The sequence below is a fragment of the Pelophylax lessonae genome (genome assembly GCF_965119305.1).
Source record: "Pelophylax lessonae genome assembly, chromosome: 6".
NCBI classification, from domain to species: domain Eukaryota; kingdom Metazoa; phylum Chordata; class Amphibia; order Anura; family Ranidae; genus Pelophylax; species Pelophylax lessonae.
The window spans coordinates 133,159,019-133,179,937 of NC_138773.1; the positions used below are offsets into that span (position 1 = coordinate 133,159,019).

Below are 20,919 nucleotides of genomic sequence, written 5' to 3' on the forward strand. Positions count from 1 at the left end.
AAATATAAACTGACACATGTTAGTAAGGAATGAAAAAATTAGGAACACATTTTTAAAAAGCAAGAAATAGCTTCATTGTATGAGGCTCAGTTATCACATATATGCAAATTGGATGCGTTTTGAACCACATCTGATTTGCATGACGTGAAAAAACATTGATTCCATTGAAGCTATTCACATATATGCGGTGCGCTTCAGGTGTGAATTCCAGGTTCATTGAGTAGTATGGGAACGCTCCTGAATCGCACATGTGTTCCTTTGTGTTCAGGATTCAGTTCAGGATTTCAGCATGGATTGCTCTCCTACTACAGGAATGATGCCTTATATCTATATGTATTGGCAAGCACCAAAATCGCAGCTGGGAAAAATATCTGATCCTGAGCCTTACAAAGGCTCAGAACGGCATCAAAAACGCACCTGAACCGCTGAACAAATGATTTTTTTTCATTCCCAGTGAAAACTGATGTACAATTCGCACTAGACATCTGTGAACCCAGCCTAAAGTTGTTTCCTTCTAGAAAGCTTCTCTAATGTAATTAATCTGAGATGAGCACTTTATAAATTCTATTTTACTCCCAACATTTGAATTAAAAGAGAAGTAGGGCCACAGCTCTTTTGGCCTTACTTCTGTAAGTCAAAGGGGTGTACTTTGTGCTGCACTCCTGTGACCCATATTCAGCTGACAGTCCACTGTCGGCTGACGTCACTCAGCCAGTCCATACTCTATTGTGGTCCACCCAGCTGTCTGACCAGCAGCTGCCTTTAGACTCTCAGCGTACTGCTAAGAGCCTGAGCCAGCTGCTCCTGCACTCTCCACAGCATAGTGGTACACTGAGTGCTGGAGGAGCAGAGCTGAGAGCCAGTGACTGACACTCACCGATATCTGCTCACTAAAAACCTGAAACTGAGTGATCAGTGGTTTTTCATCACTCAATTCTCAGCCTTAGAGGTGGCGGGGGACAGGTGCAGCATTGGATCAATGCTGCATTTACCTAGGTGAGTACGTAGGTTTGTTTTTTTTCAAAACCTCATACTTTTTTTTCAGTTGACATTGACTCTGATTTTCTATGCATGTGTTAAAAAAATCTTACATTCATGAGTGCATTCACACCTGATTCAAGAATGTTTTTGATTCATAAGGCCCCTTTCACACGGGGCGGATCCGTTTGGACGGATTGCTCCGTTGATCCCCGCTGAGCAGGCGAATGACAGGGCCATCTCCGCTTACTATCCAGAGATGGACCTGTCAGTCCTGCTCTCCTCTATGGGGAGATCAGGTGAAAACAGACAGCCTGTCCGTTTTCATCCGATCCAACCTGCTGGACTGATGGCGAGCGTATCGCCATTCGTCTGTTTTCAGCAGATCTTGTCGGATCGGATGCCAGGTGGGTGTCAGCGCTGTGTCCACTGACATCTGCCTCCCCATAGAGGTCAATGGGTGGCCCGATTAGGTCAGCCTAAAAAACGGACAGGCGGTTCACTTTGATCATGTGAAAGGGGCCTAATACAATGCTAACTTATTTTGTTATAAAAACTGTGAATACATTTTTGTGTACTGATATGGCAGGAAGTACGCAAAAGGCAAGAGATAACAGGCAGGAGTATGCTCCTAGAGGATGGTTGCTAGTCTTTGATGCATTTAGCTAAGACAGTCTTTTTTTTTTTTATTTTGTTAATACAGGTATTTATTTAGCACAGACAATGTATGCAGTGATTTACATATTGTACATCTGTCCCTGACATCAAGAAGCTTACAATCTAGGGTCCTTATTCACATGTATACATACTAGAGCCAATTCAGACAGGAGCAAAAAATATGAAATTGAATCAACATTGGAGTATTAAAACACTGTAAAGAAGTTGAAATATGTTTTAAAACATATTAAATTTAAAAAAGTTACATTTATATTTATAATATTTAAGCCTATTCAATGGAATGAATGGGTGTCAATTAAACTGGATACTTAAAGATGCACAACCTGACAAGTATTAGTGAAGCAGAAGATACACACCAGCTTCTATACTAAAATAACCAGTAAACACCAAAATATATGAAAATCCTAAATATAAATTCCTCATTTAGTACAGTGATATACTATATGAGGAATTCATATTTTGGATCTTCATATACATTTCATTTAGGATCATTTTAATACCAACCTAATAGTAAACTTGTGCTGGAAATAAGACAAAACTTAACAATCAAGCCTAAATTCTTCTCAAGCCTTCATTAAACACCCCATTTAACCTGCCAGTAGCTAAATATCACCTGCTATCAGCAAGAAATTGAGCTGTCTCAAATTTACACTTAAACACCCACTTTAAAACCTTAAACTAATCAGCCTAAAATGGATGTTCACTTAACACATGCTAATTTTCCAGATCTACGCTCTCAAAATTTAGCTTATGATGTCATCAAAGTGCTAAAAGTTTGGTGAAAAAGGGGTGATCGGTAAATGCTAGCATGTAAAAACAGGCCAAAATAGCACATGGTTTACTTTAACCCCTTCACAGACATGACTATTTCCACTTTTTAACCTGAGGTGGCCAGACCATTTTTCTTTTTTTTTCTTCTTTTTTTAAATTATATTTTACTAATTTTACTTAAAGCATTGAAAGTTTGTAAAACATTCACCAAACCATACATTTTCTGAAATACAAGATCCATGGTATAAAATGATGGGGCTGCAGATTTTATACATTTTATGGTAGTTGCACAAATGCTTATCAAATGTATATTTTATATAAAAAATACACAAAAATCATTATTACCACACACAAACACAACATAACTTACAAAATGCCTACTAAATCTAAATGGTAAAACTGTATTGAGTTAATAAATAACAAGTATTTGTACATTATAAATTCTGCCTTTTTTCAATCAGTGAAAATGTAAGGTGAAGGTATGCAAAACTGTATACAGTATAAGCAACTTACAAAATGAAATCTGGAGTTTGGCTTGTGGTAACACCCGATCCATTGTACTGTGTTTTCTGTATTGTGTGTGTTGCAATAAAATGATACAGCAATATATTTTATCATAACTTAGCAATGTTGCAATGCAATGCAAAGAGTTCACTATACGAAATTTAAAAAATACAGCACAAGTGCACAATGCACACCAGCATGTATGTTTTGAGTACCATAACACTTAGCTGCTGGAGTGAATGGGCCCTTAGGGGTACATCGCAGTATGCATTACCACAATGTATGTAGTGCACTTTTATGTTGTGTGTGTGTGCATACGCATGTGTGTGTGAGGGGGAGGGTTAATTCTTGCAGGTTTACTATCCTTGCATTTATGAAAGTACGCTAGAGTGCTCACAGTGAACACCTGTGTGCTTATTCAAGGCTTTGGTAAACAGGAGAGATTCAGTAAGTTTACCAACCCTATGCTTGCATTTCTAAAACAAATGATACTGCCCATTGAGCAACCACAATTCACTGACAGGTGGAGGCCGGGAGGGGTGGAAAGAGGATGGTACAGTGGGGAGGATCAATGACAGGCAGAGAACACTGCGGAGCAGTAATGAGTCACATTTTTAATGAATGGCTTTGATTCATTTCTGGCAGCTACTTATTTAATCAGCAGTCTCTACTCTTGTGTTATAAGTTCATAGACCCTAAAGCTACCATGAGCTTATATTAGAATAGAATGCAGATGATGAAAAGTTCACTGATCTGGTCAGCTGGAAGCGGTTCTGTTCCATTATATGCAGCTATGTGCTTTAAGAATGTAATCTGTCAGTCAGCTATATGCTCACATTTTTTCTTAACTTATCAATTTTCAAACTGTGGACCATGACTATTTCATACTACAGACAGCCAGCAGATGTTTTGTTGCTAGCTAGGAGTTTGGTTCCAATGAGCTTATTATTATCACTAATACATGGAAAATATTGAATCTACTCCATGCATAACTTGTTCCTCATTTTTTTTTTCAAGACATACATGGAAATCTATTTTTTTTTTTTTTTTGCTTTAGATCTTCAACGATGAAAAGATTTTTGATCTGCTTAGCATTGTGTAAGACATCTCAGAATGTAATTGTTTAATAATAGCAATCATCTTATCACGTCAATAATCTTCTAACTTTTGCCTGTGTACTACAGTTTATGTATTTATGTTAAGGTAGCATCGGTAGACCCATGTGTAATGAATTTCTTTAAAATCTGCCTATTGCATTCATTAGTATTTGAACACTACTGGTTTAAGACAAACTCTTCATTTAGTGCCGGTTCACATTGATGCAATGCGGGAACCCTGTGAATCCACTGCAGGTTCCCGCATCTCACTCGACTCGCAGGCAGTTCACACTGCCATATTTGAACTGCTGAGGGTGTCAATACAAAGTTAACGACATCCCCAGATTAGTTTGCATATTGCAGTGCGAACTGTCAGTTCAGACAGAAATCAGATCACCTATGTGATCCAATTCTGGTGTGGACCAAAAAAGGGTCCCGTGTCACTTTGGTCTGAATGTGATGCAAATTCAGCCATGCAATCTGCATGGCTGAATTCGCATCGCACAGACACCACATGTGATTTGCACAGCAGTGCGGTGTGAATCACATCCAATGTCTGACATTGCATATGTGTGACCTGCCACTTAAAGCTCCAGGAGGGAAGCTATTATTAAAAAATATTGAATTAGATTCTGAATATTACACTTCTTTTACCATCTCTAGCTATCACTGATAACTGTATGTAAACAGAGTCTTTTTTTCTTTGTAACTAATCACTTGTTTACAGCCAGTAAAGCACATTACTCAACAGGGTGTAACAAATTAAGATCATTTTTACTATAACATGCTTTTGATAGCAAAACATTTGTGTTTTAAAACTTATCTTTCATTTGCAAAATAAATAATTACTTTTTATTAGGTCTCATTTCCTTACTACACTGCAATTATTCATTTCTCCCACCTTTTGTCTGACGTTTTCCATAGTTCATAATATTTCATTGTTCAGTTTCCCAAAATAGTAGATGAATTTTCCAAATTTGCAATAATCATTAATCAGGCAGACTGCTCTTTCCCCTTTGATATCACCCTATGTGGTGTTCATCTACAAAGGCACACTGTAATTTCCAACTTGCTTACATTATTGTTAACTCCTTACAGTTATTTTTCCATTTAGGTATTAAAATTATTTTTTTATTTTTTTTACATTAGTTTATCATAGTGTTCTATTAACCATATAGGATTTTAATCCCTACTAATGAAATTAAATACATCTGCTTCTTTCAATTATGAGGGTTATAAAAAGAAGGCTTCCTTCTTTGACAGCCTGTAAATCCATTTTTATTCTGTCCATAGAACAGATAAACTATTCATTCCAATCCATCTCCTCTGCAGTCCAACCTGTGACTGGTAACTGACTGAGAAGGAAAGGCATTCATCAAAATGTCTTAAATGAATATATTCCCAGAAGACAGCAGAAAAACAATTTAAAAGAAAAATCAATGAATCTTTTTTTAATTGATGTAAAACAGAAAAACGACAAACAGGCAATGTACATTTGCAATAAAGTGAATAATTCAATTACAGTTTTTGTACAAACACATATTGACTAGCAGAAAGTAGGTTATATACTGAAAGCAGCCAGCTAATCGCATGCAGTATTTTACTAGCCTTCTGTATGTTTACATATTACGCAGTATATTCTTTTATTCATACATCCACTAAGGCCCTAGCGTAAGAGGGACAAATGCAACATGCAAAGTGCAGACCAGGGGTAGCCAATCAGAAGTCATTATTCAAAATGCTGACTATTTTAAACTGAAAAAAGTGGCATTTGATTGCTAAGGGTCAACATATACCATGGCATTTATATAAATCATTTGTCCTTCCATATATTGTTCGCGATTTCCTGGATTCTATTGCTGTGATGGTAGTGATGATGACGAAGACTACGACGACGACGATGATGATAATTGCTTAAATATGGCAGTAAAGCACACCTTAGTCCATTAAATGTCCTTCTAGCTATATTATAATGTGCCATTGGGGGTAATTTGACACAGGGCCATGCAGAATCTTGCTAACCAAAAAGGGAGCATCGACAAGGCGACACCTTGCTGGTACGGCCAACGGGCGAGCAACGCTGTAGGAGCAGATGAGTGCTCTCTTAGAGATCCTGTTGCTGGCAAATTGCCATTAGCCACAGCATCACCAGTTTGACATGGTCCATAGATGTATAGTAATAAGCATTCATAAATAAAAATGATCAGTAGAAAAAGCAGCGATAGGGAAGCACATAGATAGATAGATAGATAGATAGATAGATAGATAGATAGATAGATAGATAGATAGATAGATAGATAGATAGATAGATAGATAGATAGATAGATAGATAGATAGATAGATAGATAGATAGATAGATTAGATAGATGGATGGATGGATGGATGGATGGATGGATGGATGGATAGATAGATAGATAGATAGATAGATAGATAGATAGATAGATAGATAGATAGATAGATAGATAGATAGATAGATAGATAGAAAAAAAATGATCATTTCAGTTCAATAAAAGTCAAACCCTTTTATCTCCAGCCACATTTTTCCATCTGTTATTGAGTGGTTAAGATTAGCATAATGATTCATAGAGAACAGAGAAGTTAAAAATACGTTATGTATTCACACAGAAGCTGACACGATCTGAATTTTAAGATGATGTGAAAAACGGGCTTTTGTCCCATACTGTCACCGTGCCCAATGCCCACACAGATCTCTGCCTTCCTTTCTGATTCTCTTCCTTTGTGCTTGAAGACCTTTTCAGCGGTTCTTCTTGTATCTATGATGTTTAAGCTTTCTTTTCCAGCAGTCATTTCCCTGAATCTCTATGAAGGCATGCATTGCACTTCCTTCCTTATCTCTGTGCCCCCTCTGTGTTCCACTTTTTACTCCTCCACCCCCTTCTGTGGTAATTACCCAGCACAAGGATAACCTAGAAAAATGTGCAAACACACAAAGGATAACCTAGAAAATGTGCACACATTCGCACACACACCTTTCCACTAGCACAGCTAATAATGGAGCTATGGTAAAGGGTGTGCATGGTAACACTAGCTGATTGCAGAGAGGAGACGTGTGTTTGAATGATGCCAGCCAGCAGTCTACCCTAGCTGTAGCCATACATAGATCTACACCAAGCAGGTGGATGGTGTGCGCCCTATCACCAGCACATGACGCTGCTCCTTGGCTGCACACTTCAATTCCACAACACGTACAAAGATGTAACTGAAGCAGATATCCACGGCTGCAGATGAGACGATCTCTGCAGCTGCTGTGTGGGTGGTAGATTTGTTTATATCACAGTTCAGCTAGGAGAAAATAATATTTTATATGTAGAGGTGTAGCCCTGATCACACCATGATTTGGTTGATTTGTGTGTTTTCTAGCAATACTGCCTTGTAGTCCATCCTCCGCCAGCTGAGCCCTGTAGTAAGAAGTAGTGGACAGCGACAAGTGCTGAACGCGGCCAATGACAGGCTGCGGACTGCGCAGGATCCACCGCTAACAACAAACAAACAGAAAAAAAAGGAGAAGAGGAACAGTTGAGCTAATAAAGAAGGGGTTAAAGGCGACCAACCTTGACATGTTTTCCCTCTGAGGTCTCTGCGCTTTCTCCAGCCCAAGTTTGGTGAATATCCCAACCAGGACCATGACGGCTACAACTCCACAGATGATATAGACGATCAAATTGGTTTTATCTCTGGTCGGGTCGTGCAGGGGGTCGTCGTTCTTTGGGGGGGTCTTCCCAGGCTGCAGCCAGATGGGTCTGTCATAGTTGGTGCAGATGCTCTGATCCAGTTTGGCCTCTTTGAACTTACAACAATACCTAAAGCCACAAGTACCACAGCAGTAAAGGAAATCCCCGGAGCTGCAGTTAAATGGGGGGTCCCATTGCCCCATGACATCGAAATAGCCCCTGCAACCCTCAGCTGTCTGGGGGGGCTCGGATGACTCCAGATCTCCAGGGTTGGACAGGTTGACGTCGGAAACCACTTCGGTGCTTCCAAAGTGAGGTCCACCTTTCACCTGGGCACAGCACAGAAAAGTCACAATATCCGTTAGCAAGTAGTAGAGGATTGCCCTAATCCCTTTCATGATAAGTAGCTTTGTACTGATATGGAAGATCCAAAGGGGCAAAATACAACCATGAAGAGCAGAAGGCAGGAAGGCTCAGCCCATCAGTCCAGGTCCATCATCTACTAGATGTGATCACTGCAGTCACCACCAACGACGACTGAGGATCCTTCCTCTCCTCTCCTTGTAGTAATCTCCACTAGGAGCACTAACTCATCTGCACTTGTGGAATGGAGAAGAGCACAGGGGATTCTGGACTATTGGAGTAGTGCAGAGAGAGAGAGAGAGAGAGAGGGAGAGAAAGGGATAAGGAGAGAAAGGGTTAGGGAGAGAAGGGAGGAGGAGGAGGAGAAGGGAAAGGGGGAGGAATATATATAGGAGGAGTTGAGACTGAGGGAGGGATGACATGGGTCGTGAGCAAAGAGGGAGCGCTTCCAAAAGATGAGAAGGGATGTGCTCTAAACGTGATCAGCACAATATCTATCCCCCCCTATTTCACTCTTCTTCAGCACGCACAGACAGCAATGGCATACGAGATGAGAAGAAAGTTTTCTATTTACAGTTATAGTACTATTACTAAACTGCCCTAGAAATCCACTTGTTTTACAAATGTTACATTCATGTTCTAAGTAAACATTCGCCGTCTGCATCTTATCCTTGCAGCCCGACTGAACAGATCGTTGGCTGGAGACTGGCACTTCAAACTCCAACACAAAGCATCTAGTGATTTAATATTCTCTAACTACTGTAATCCAAACCATTGTTTTTACATATGAATATCTATTATTAAAGGGCTATTAAAGCCATAAAAAGAAATTTAATGGTGTTGTTTTTTTTTTTTGTATTTGTTTTTGGCTTTTTTTCCCTTTGTGTTTACCTGCTATGGGAATAGCAGGCAGGATGTTTTTTGTCTTAGGGCTCTTTCACACGGGCGGTCCGATCAGATCCGCCTGTCAGTTTTTTAGGCGGATCTGATCGGATCCTCCATGCAGCTCTATGGGGCAGCGGGTGTCAGCGGAGGTCACCTCCGCTGACACCCGCTGCCACCCGCATCCGATCCTGTGCTGAAATCTGGACGGATGGAAACCCTATTTTTCCATCCGTTCAGTAATCGGAGCGGAGCGGATCTGATGAGAGCGGACAAGCGGTCCGCTCTCCTCCGATCCCCCATAGAGGGCAGCGGGTGCTGAGACACCTCCCTCTCCGCTCTGCAAGCGGAGACGGAGCTGTCATCCGCCCGGCTCAGCGGGGATCGCGGATCGATCCCCGCTGAGCAACACGGATCCACCTGCGGAGGCGGACCATGTAAAAGAAGCCTTAACCTTAAACAATATTTTCCTTACAATTAATAAATAAACACAAACACAATATTGGTTCGGAAAAGATCAGACCGCGGCCTTTTTTATTATTGGTATAAATTAAATAGAATAAGAGCCCATTCACATTGAGGCGACACAACTTCAGGGGGCGACCTGTGAAGTCGCGTGCACCGCTGTGCACCGCGACTTCGGCGCGACTTGCAGAGACTTCACATAATGGAAGTCTATGCAAGTCGCTCTGAGGTCGCCCCAAAGTAGTACAGGACCCTTTTTCTAAGTCGGATCGACTTGTGTCGCTCCTATTAGAACGGGTCCTGTACTACTCAATGGACCGCGACATACCGCGACTTGTCAGGCTGACAAGTCGCCTGACAAGTCGCGCTAATGTGAATGGGCTCTAAAACTTTATTTTAAACTTTATACAAAACACTTAAAACACCCTAGCCACTACGGCTCAGGTTGAAAATATAAACCATGACTTTAGATAACATTATCCAACAAATTACATCAACTTTATCAACACAAACACTTATGCCACCTAAGCACTAAGCAGAGGCGACAGTTTTAACCATAAAATAATAACTGGCCGCGACAACCAAAATGGGAGGGAGGGGAATGCCACAGCTTTTCCTGAGGGATAGGATGATTTGGAGCCCCCCGAGGTCATTCTTAACAGGGAACTGGTTGGGACTGGCTAGGCACCTAAAGGCGGGAGATTTGAGCAGGAAGCGGGGGTCCACGCGCAAATCTCCCCAGAAACAGCTGAAAACGGGCAGGAACACTACAGCTGTTTAAAAAAACTGCCCAGATACCGCATGAATTTGAGCGGAAAGCAGAGATAGAATGACCCAAAAGTCAAAAGGTCACTGTCCCCAGCTTCAAAGAGTGCTATATTCCTAACTACAGTTCACTGAGGGTCAAATCTATGTCTGACTGCCCCTGTCACTATCCCATATAGAAAAAGGGGGGCTAATCAGCCAATTTTTTGAACAACTGGTGTGATAGACCAGTGGCCCCCCAATACCACATATTGAAGTGGGGTGTTATCTGAGTATACTTTTACAAATGTATTTGTGTCCTGCAACAATATTGCCTCTTTTGCTGCATTAACTCTGATACACACAGTGCCAAACTCCCTGGCCAATTTTTTGAACAACTGGTGTGATAAACCAGTGGCCCCCCAATATCACATATTGAAATGGGGTGTTATCTGAGTATACTTTCATAAGTGTATTTGTGTTCTGCAACAATATTGCCTCTTTTGCTGTGTTAAGTCTGATATACACAGTGCCAAACTCACTGGCCAATTTTTTGAACAACTGGTGTGGTAAACCAGTGGCCCCCAATACCACATATTTAACTGGGTTGTTCTCTGAGTATATTTTTACAAGTGTATTTGTGTCCTGCAACAATATTGCCTCTTTTGCTGCGTTAACTCTGATACACACAGTGCCAAACTCCCTGGCCAATTTTTTGAACAACTGGTGTGATAAACCAGTGGCCCCCCCTATACCACATATTGAAGTGGGGTGTTATCTGAGTATACTTTCATAAGTGTATTTGTGTCCTGCAACAATATTGCCTCTTTTGCTGTGTTAACTCTGATACACACAGTGCCAAACTCCCTGGCCAATTTTTGAACAACTGGTGTGATAGACCAGTGGCCCCCCCAATACCACATATTGAAGTGGGGTGTTATCTGAGTATACTTTCATAAGTGTATTTGTGTCCTGCAACAATATTGCCTCTTTTGCTGCGTTAACTCTGATACACGCAGTGCCAAACTCCCTGGCCAATTTTTTGAACAACTGGTGTGATAAACCAGTGGCCCCCCAATACCACATATTCAAGTGGGGTGTTATGTGAGTATACTTTCATAAGTGTATTTGTGTCCTGCAACAATATTGCCTCTTTTGCTGCGTTAACTCTGATACACACAGTGCCAAACTCAATGGCCAATTTTTTGAACAACTTGTGTGATAGACCAGTGGCCCCCCCAATACCACATATTGAAATGGGGTGTTATCTGAGTATAGTTTCACAAGTGAATTTGTGTTCTGCAACAATATTGCCTCTTTTGCTGCGTTAAGTCTGATACATACAGTGCCAAACTCACTGGCCAATTTTTTGAACAACTGGTGTGATAAACCAGTGGCCCCCCAATACCACATATTGAAGTGGGGTGTTATTTAACATTATACTTTTCTAAGAGTGTATTTTAGTCCTGCAATAATTTGGCCTCTTCTGCTGTGTTAACTGTGCTGTGAAAACATTTACTGGCCAATTATTTGTAGAACTGGTGTGATAAAACTGTGGCCCCCCCCAATATCACATATTGAAGTGGGGTGTTATTTAACAGTGTACTTTTCAAAGATTGTATTTTAGTCCTGCAAAAATGTGGCCTCTTTTGCTGTGTTAACCGTGCTACACACAGTGACAACAGTTACTGGCCAATTATTTGTAGAACTGGTGTGATAAACCTGGGGCCCCCCAATACCACAGATTGAAGTGGGGTTTTATATACCTTTTTCCAGATGTACTGCGATTCTCTAGAGACTTTTGTCACAGGGTCATTTGAAAAATGACAGGCAGAGGAAGAAGCAGGCCCTTCCGCAGGATAGGGCAGGAGCAGTAGGCCGGAGCCAAAGTGTGAAGTTTCAAAACGTGCGTTCGATTACATCAAAGGAGGCACCAGACTTGGTTGAGTGGCTCACTCAGCCTTCCTCTTCTGCCCCCTCCTCATCCTCTCTATCTGCACCCTCTTCACTCTCTGCTGTGTGCACCACCAAAGACTCCCCCACAAACACTACCACCACCACATACCCTCTGCTTGAGTCACTGAAACTATTTTCCGATCCATCACAAGACATATGCGATGCGCAGCCATTCTTGGCATCGGATCAGGAAGAGGAGGTAGCAACAGCCGCCACTCAGCAGTCTGACAACAGTACCCAGATAAGCCCAAGGAGGTTGGTCCTCGCTGTTGCTGCCTAGTCCGAGATCTCGAATGTTAGTGGTGGGGAAGGTAACGTGGATGATGACGTGTCTATGGACGTCATGTGGGTGGCCACAAGAGAGGAAGAGGAGGGGAGTTCAGAGGGAGAGACGGACCAGCAGATAGGGAGGAGAAGCAGGCAGAACTTGCATTGCACAAGAGGTAAAAAGCAGACTGCAAATGTATCTACCTGAGAGCCTGTGAGTACCTATTACTACCTGAGTGCCTGTGAGTACCTATTACTACCTGAGTGCCTGTGTGAGTACCTATTACTACCTGAGTGCCTGTGAGTACCTATTACTACCTAAGTGCCTGTGAGTACCTATTACTACCTGAGTGTCCGTGAGTACCTATTACTACTGTGAGTGTTGTGCGACTGACCGGGCTGTGCGACTGAGAGTGTTGGGCAACTGAGAGTGTTGTGCGACTGACAGGGCTGTGCGACTGTGAGTGTTGTGCGACTGAGTGTTGTGCGACTGACCGGTCTGTGTGTCTGTGATTATTGTGCGACTGTGAGTGTTGGGTGACTGTGAGTGTTGTGCGACTAACCAGGCTGTGCGACTGAGAGTGTTGGGCAACTGAGAGTGTTGTGCGACTGACCGGGCTGTGCGACTGTGAGTGTGGTGCGACTGTGAGTGTGGTGCGACTGTGAGTGTGGTGCGACTGACCGGGCTGTGCGACTGGGAGTGTTGTGCGACTGACCGGGCTGTGTGACTGGGAGTGTTGTGCGACTGGGAGTGTTGTGCGACTGACCAGGCTGTGAGATTGTGAGTGTTGTGCAACTGAGTGTCAAGTGAGGGTAGCGGAGTACCAGAGGGTGAGAAGGTAGAGTTAGGAAGCCAGGAAATAGCCACATAGGATAGACTTAAATCACTGAATCCCCATTAGATTAGTAGGTACAATGCCCGGCGGGTGTGGAGATGCGACACGGTGTACATCTTGTGATATGTATGCGTTCCTCGGTCATGCGATCGAGGGCAAATACAAATGCACAAAATGTAAGCACGTTGCTTCCCTGGAAGCTCAGGTCCTGAATCTAGGGAAGCAGCTGGCAACACTGAGACGAATGTCCATACCGGAGGAGAGCCAGGATCGTACCCGTCAGGCGCAGGCAGGGGCCTGCACAGAGGTGGGCGGAGTAATGGAGGTGCAGGCATCAGAGCAGAGTAGAGGGGTGACAGTTAGGAGGGGTAGAAGGGGACAAGGCAAGGAGGCTGATCCTGGGCTGGAGCACCCCAATAGATACACCCCGTTGTGTGATGTTGGGGAATCCAGTCAGGGACCAGCATTGCTGGAGCAGAGCGACGCCCCTAGCTGCCAGGGGAAGAACTCCTCCAGTGAGGCCGGGAGAAAGGGAAAGGAAAGACAGGTGCTGGTGGTAGGGGACTCAATTATTAGAAGGACAGACAGTGCAATCTGTCACAAAGACGGTGAGCGCCGAACAGTCTGTTGTTTACCGGGCGCTCGGGTTCGGCACATCGTGGATCGGGTGGACAGATTATTGGGTGGGGCTGGGGAAGACCCAGCTGTCATGGTACACGTGGGTACCAATGACATAGGCATAGGAAGATGGAGAGTACTAAACTATTTCAGGGACTTAGGAGCTAAGTTGAGGAGTAGGACCTCCAAGGTAGTATTTTCAGAAATACTACCTTTACCTCGAGCCACACCAGAGAGGCAGCGGGAGACTAGGGAAGTTAACAAGTGGCTGAGGAGCTGGTGTAGTAAGGAGGGTTTCGGGTTCCTGGATAACTGGGCCGACTTCTCAGTCGGCCACCGGCTCTTTGGTAGGGACAGATTACATAGTACACAGTAGGTGAGGTTGAATAAAGACAATAGTCCATCCAGTTCAACCTGTGTAGGTGTGTGTGGCTGTAATCATCTCACATAGCCCTTAATGTCCTGATCCTTGAGATGTAAGTCTTAGACTCTTTTGAAAGTCACCATACTACCCACAGAAACCACCTCTTGTGGTAGACAATTCCACAATCTTGTAGCCCTAACAGTAAAGAACCCTCCTCGTTGCCTGAGGTTAAAACGCTTCTCCTCTAATCGCCTTGTATGTCCTCGAGTCCTCATGCAATGCCTTCGAATGAACAGCTTTTTTTCTAAGCTGAGATCCCCATTAAGATATTTATAAATTGCTATCATGTCCCCCCTCAGACGTCTCTTCTCCAGGGAGAATAAATCGAGCGATTTCAGCCGTTCTTCATAGTTAAGGTCCTCCAACCCCCTAATCAGTTTAGTTGCCCTTCTCTGGACTCTCTCCAGCTTCAACACATCCCTCCTGAGGACTGGCGACCAGAACTGGACAGAATACTCCAGATGCGGTCGGACCAGAGTTTTATAAAGTGGAAGGATTATAGTCTTAACTCTGGAATACATCCCTTTCTTTATGCATGCTAATAATCTGCTGGCTTTGGCAGCTGCCGCTTGACATTGCATGCTGTTGCCTAATCTATCATCAACCAAGACTCCCAGATCCCAGATACTGATCCCGTCCTCAATGCTGTTTATGAATAAATTGAACAAGGTTGGTCCCAGGACTGAGCCCTGGGGCACCCCGCTTACAACCTCAGACCAGTCTGAGTATGCGCTGTTTATTACCACCCTTTGGACACGGCCTTTTAGCCAGTTCCGTATCCAAGAGCAAACCCTGCTGTCGATACCTGCAGACCTTATTTTATAAATTAAGCGCTTGTGGGGAACTGTATCAAACGCCTTAGCAAAATACAAGTACACCACATCCACTGGTCTGCCCCTATCTAGCTCACAGCTCACCTCCTCGTAGAATGCTAAGAGATTGGTTTGACAAGAACGCCCATCATTTATAAACCTGTGCTGATTACTGCTGATGATATTGTTGTCTTTAGCATACTCTACGATATAGTCCCTTATCATCCCCTCCAGAAGTTTACATATTATTGATGTCAAACTGACAGGCCTATAATTTCCCAGGATATGCCTCTGGCCCTTTTTGAATATCGGAATCACGTTAGCCTTCCTCCAATCCCCTGGTACATCTCCTGTCGTAATACTGTCAGCAAAGATCAGGAACAGTGGTCTGGATATAACCTTACTGAGTTCCTTGAGTACTCTCGGATGTAAACCATCTGGGCCTGGTGATTTGTTTGTGTTAAATTTATCCAGTCTTTCCCTGATTTCACCCTCTGTTAGCCATAGTGGCAAGTCCTGTGTATTACTACTAACCATACAGTCATGGTCAGTGTACCCCTCCTTTTCCTGTGTAAAAACTGACGAGAAAAAAGCATTCAGCACGGTTGCTTTTTCAGTGTCCTCTGTAGCCATCCTCCCATCATTGTTAATTATGTGTGCAATATGCTCTGCCCTAGTTTTTTTGCTGTTGATATATTTAAATAATTTCTTTGGGTTTTTTTTACTATCCTCCGCTATTTGTCTCTCAAAGTTGATTTTAGCCATCTTGATTTCTTGTTTACTTTTCTTATTTGCCTCCTTGTATTGCTCGAAAGCCGATACTGTGCCCTCTGATTTATATTTCCTGAAGGCCAATTTATTTCCCCTAATATGTTTTTTAACGCTACGGTTTAGCCAGCCAGGTTTGGCTTTGTCTCTTCTAAATTTATTTCCCATAGGAATGCACTGCAAGATGCATTTGCTTAATATGTTCCTAAAGCATTCCCATTTTTCCTCTGTGGTCAGTGATCCCAAGGTTTGGTCCCAGTTAACCCTTTCCATCAATGAGTACAATTTTGGAAAGTTTGCCCTTCTGAAATTTAGGGTTCTTATGTTCCCCACTTGCCTTGTTATATTGTTATTTATACTAAATGTGATCATCCTGTGATCGCTAGAGCCCAGGTTGTCCTGGACTCCTACCTCCGAGATTATGTCTGGGTCATTAGGTCATTATTGATCAATAGATCCAGGACTGCATTTTCTCTGGTAGGGGAATCCACCAACTGTGACATGTAGCTGTCCTGTAAGGTTTCTGTGAATAGACGGGCCTTCTGTGAGTGTGTAATCCCCTCATCCCAGTCAATGTCGGGATAATTGAAGTCCCCCAATATGATGACTGATCCCAATTTTGCCACTTTACCCATTAGTGCTAAAAATTCCAGCTCTACCTCCTTCCCTTGGTTAGGTGGCCTATAGCAAACCCCCACAATTACTTTTCCCTTTTCTCCTTCCCTATGGAGTTCAACCCACACAGATTCTAAATCCATGCTCATCCCATCCGTAATGTCACTCCTTTCTATCACCTTTATATTGTTCTTGACATAGAGACATACCCCTCCCCCTCTTTTTCCTACCCTGTCCTTCCGGTACACCGAATACCCTTGGATATTGGGCAGCCAGTCATGTGAGGGGTCGAACCAAGTCTCTGTTATTCCCACAAGGTCTATGTCATCCTCATGTACTAAGTGGACTGAGTGGCATCCGCAATACTGTCGGACATTATAACTCACTACTCTATGGGGATAATATTAACGACCTGCTATTCCTTACCTACACTATCTATGCATCCCCTGGTACTAAACCTGGGGTACTCACCAGTCGCTAATATACTAACCAGTCACTAAGATACTCACCTGTCGCGAAGATACTAACCAGTCGCAAAGATACTCACCAGTCGCAAAGATACTCACCAGTCGCAAAAATACTCACCAGTCGCAAAGATACTTACCAGTTGCAAAGATACTCACCAGTCGCAAGGATCCTCACCAGTCGCAAAGATACTCACCAGTCGCAAGATACTCACCAGTTGCAAAGATACTCACCAGTCACAAAGATACTCACCAGTGGCAAGGATACTCACCAGTCGCAAGGATACTCACCTGTCGCAAAGATACTCACCTGTCGCAAAGATACTCACCAGTCGTAAGATACTCACCAGTCGCAAAGATACTCACCAGTCGCAAGGATACTCCCAGTCGCGCAAGGATACTCACCAGTCCAAAGATCTTCACCAGTCCGTCGGTCACAGAGCACTGTCAGTCAGTCGCAGAGCACAGTCAGACAGTCGCAGAGCAGTCAGACAGTCACAGAGCACAGTCAGACAGTCGCAGAGCACAGTCAGACAGTCGCAGAGCAGTCAGCCACAGCGCAGTCAGTTAGTCGCAGCACAGTCAGTCAGTCGCAGAGCAGTCAGTCAGTCACAGAGCAGTCAGTCAGTCACAGCACAATCAGTCAGTCGCGGCACAGTCGGTCAGTCACAGAGCAGTCAGTCAGTCGCAGAGCAGTCAGTCAGTCGCAGAGCAGTCGCAGAGTAGTTTTAAGCAGATAGATCAGCTCAGTGCAGATCGTACCACAGCTACCCCTCTCAGTCTATAGTAGCCCCTTAGTAACCTGTATTGCTTGTAGTGTTGTACTTTTAGTCCCCCCACCAGCCCCACCCCCCTACCAGCTGATCAGTTGTTGGGTTCTGTCCCTGAACCAATCCTGTTTAATTTATTCATAAATGATCTAGAGGAGGGGATATCTAGTACAATCTCAGTATTTGCAGATGATACTAAACTAGGCATGCCAATATCTTCTATGCAGGATGTGGAAACCTTGCAAGCGGACCTGAACAAAATAACGGGATGGGCAACTACATGGCAGATGAGGTTTAATGTTGAAAAATGTAAAGTAATGCACTTGGGGGCCAGAAACCAGAAAGCAAGCTACTCACTAGGGGGGGAACCTCTGGGTGAGTCTAGGATGGAAAAGGACTTGGGGGTACTGGTAGACAACAAGCTTGGCAGTGGCATGCAATGCCAAGCCGCCGCAAGCAAAGCCAACAGAATACTGGGATGTATAAAAAAGGGGATTCACTCCAGAAATAAAGAGATTATTCTCCCTCTCTACAAGACTCTGGTCCGGCCACATCTGGAGTAGGCTGTCCAGTTCTGGGCACCGGTCCTCAGGAAGGATGTGCTGGAACTGGAGAAAGTCCAGAGAAGGGCAACAAAAATAATTAGGGGAATGGAGGACATCAACTATGAGGAAAGACTACAAGCACTGAACTTATTCTCTCTGGAGAAGAGACGATTGAGGGGGGATATGATATCAATGTACAAATACTGTACTGGTGACCCGAGCATAAGGAAAAAACTATTCAGTGAAAGGAGATACAATAAGACACGTGGCCACTCACTAAAACTAGAGGAAAGGCGGTTTAACCTTAAAGTGCGTAAGGGGTTCTTCACTGTAAGAGCGGTAAGAATGTGGAATTCTCTTACACAAGCAGTCGTATCAGCAGGGAGCATTGATAGTTTCAAAAAACTATTAGATGGACACCTTAAAGACCACAACATACAGGGGTATACAATGTACGGTTAACAGAAAACACACACACACATCATAGGTTGAACTGGATGGACTGATGTCTTTTTTTAACCTCACTAACTATGTAACTATGTAAGTTGTTACCTTACGTATCTGCTGCTGCTCTGTCTCCCTGTTGCACGCTCTCGGTCCCCCCCGCCGCCGCTGCTTCGTCCCCGCTCTGTCTCCCTGTTGGTCGGTCACCTTCTGAGGCTCCTTCACCTGGCCCCCGGCTCCCTGGTGCGGCTTCCCCCGCACGTGCGGCTTGTGGCTTCCCCCGCACGTGCGGCTCGCGGCTCCTCCTCCTCTCACACACACAGCTCCCTCGCTGTGCACCGATCACCCCGCAGCTTCCGGCTTCCGGCAAAGGCTTCCGCTCCTCCTCCTACTCACTTCTGGGATGGAAAATTGCACCTAAATGCACCTAAATTGCACCTAAAAGGGGAGGGTGCAGCCGTACTGGGTGAGAAGATGGCCGAAAAGTTAGAGGGGCTTTTAAACTAGGTGACGGGGGGGAGGGTACAGATGTAGAATTAGCCGGTGGAAAGCAAGATTCAGAGGGCACAAATGGGGGCATTAGCGGTAGGGTGTTCGGAAGCTCCTAAACCCAGGGTGGGTATGGGGAAAAATCAAGAGAGCAGCCTAAAAACATCAAATGAGGATATATGTATCCGGTCAAAATTAAGAGGTTTGTATACCAATGCCAGACTTAGATTTTGTGGGGATAACAGAGACTTGGTTTGACAGCTCTCATGACTGGATGGCGACCATTCAGGGTTATTCCCTTTATCGCAGAGATAGAGAAGGTAAAAAAGGGGGAGGGGTATGTCTGTATATTAAGAACAGTGTATAGGTAAATATGAGGGATGATATTAATAATGGAGCTATGGACGAGGCAGAATCCCTATGGGTAGAGCTTCAAAGGGAAGGCACGGTGGGGAAGGTAATATTGGGCGTATGCTATAGGCCCCCCAACCAGAGGGAGGAGGGGGAGGTGGACCTCATTTTACAGATAGGATTGGCAGCAAGGATGGGAAATGTCATTATAATGTGGGACTTTAATTATCCAGATATAGACTGGACAGAAGGAACCGCACACTCAGCCAAGGCTCGGCAGTTCCTAAATGTTTTGCAGGACAATTTCATGGGTCAGATGGTGAATGCACCGACAAGAAACAATGCGGTACGTGACCTACTGATTACCAACAACACAGACCTGCTCACGGATATAGAAATACGGGGCAACTTAGGAAACAGTGACCATAGGTCAATAAGTTTCAGTATTAATTACAGTAATAGGAAACACAAGGGTAATATAAGGACACTGAATTTCAAAAGAGCCAATTTCCCAAAACTGCGTTCGCTGCTAGAAAATATCAAATGGGATAGAACCCTGGGAACAAAGAACACGGAAGAAAAATGGGAGTGCTTCAAGAGCATACTTAACAAGGGGATTGGCCAGTGCATTCCAAAGGGAAATAAATTTAAAAGAGCTAAACTAAACCCTGGAGGGCTAAATTCCAACAAAAAAATCCATATTAGTGCTAAAGAAAAGGCCTTCAAAAAATACAAGACTGAGGGGTCATTGGCAGCATTCAAGCATTACAAAGAGTGCAATAAGAAATGTAAAGACGAAATCAGGGCGGCTAAAATAGAACACGAGAGACATATAGCGGAGGAGAGTAAAAAGAACCCCAAGAAATTCTTTAAGTATATAAACAGTAAGAAAGCGAGGCCAGAACACATTGGCCCCATAAAAGATGACAAAGGAAATATGGCCACTGAGGACAGAGAAAAGGCGGAAGTGTTAAATAATTTCTTCTCTTCAGTCTTAAGGGGGGAAGGGGAATATGAAGGATAAAGTGGGGGATAAAAAGGATATTGCAGGGGATCGGCATGTTGGTAGAATATATATAATATGTGGTATGAATTATATATAAAATAAAAGTACATGACATAGCATCAATGTAAAATAGTTTATAGAAAAGCCGATGCCCTATATAGGTATTAATGAGGTAAAACGGGAAAAGGGGGGACAAAAGCGGGACTTTAAATGAGGTGTGCGGAGTCGGTGGTCACAATAAAGAATGCAATTTTATAAAGATAAAGGTTTTAATGCATGTCATGAGGAAATAGCATATATGGCATAAACACATTGATACAGATGACATCAACAATACATGTGTGAAATGGCACAATCCCAATGTAATAAAAGGCATCGTC

The 20,919-nt window shown here is 43.4% G+C and overlaps 1 protein-coding gene across 1 annotated transcript in view; it reads right to left on the bottom strand.

The window, feature by feature from the left end:
• The window catches only part of SHISA9 (shisa family member 9), a 1,221,995-nt gene extending 1,213,697 nt beyond the window's left edge, over positions 1-8,298 (bottom strand). Inside the window, exon 1 of the mRNA XM_082262019.1 lies at positions 7,601-8,298. Coding sequence (XP_082118145.1) covers positions 7,601-8,118 — 518 coding nt within the window. The 5' untranslated portion in view covers positions 8,119-8,298. The remainder of the gene's footprint in view (positions 1-7,600) is intronic.
• Between the last annotated feature and the right edge of the window lie 12,621 nt (positions 8,299-20,919).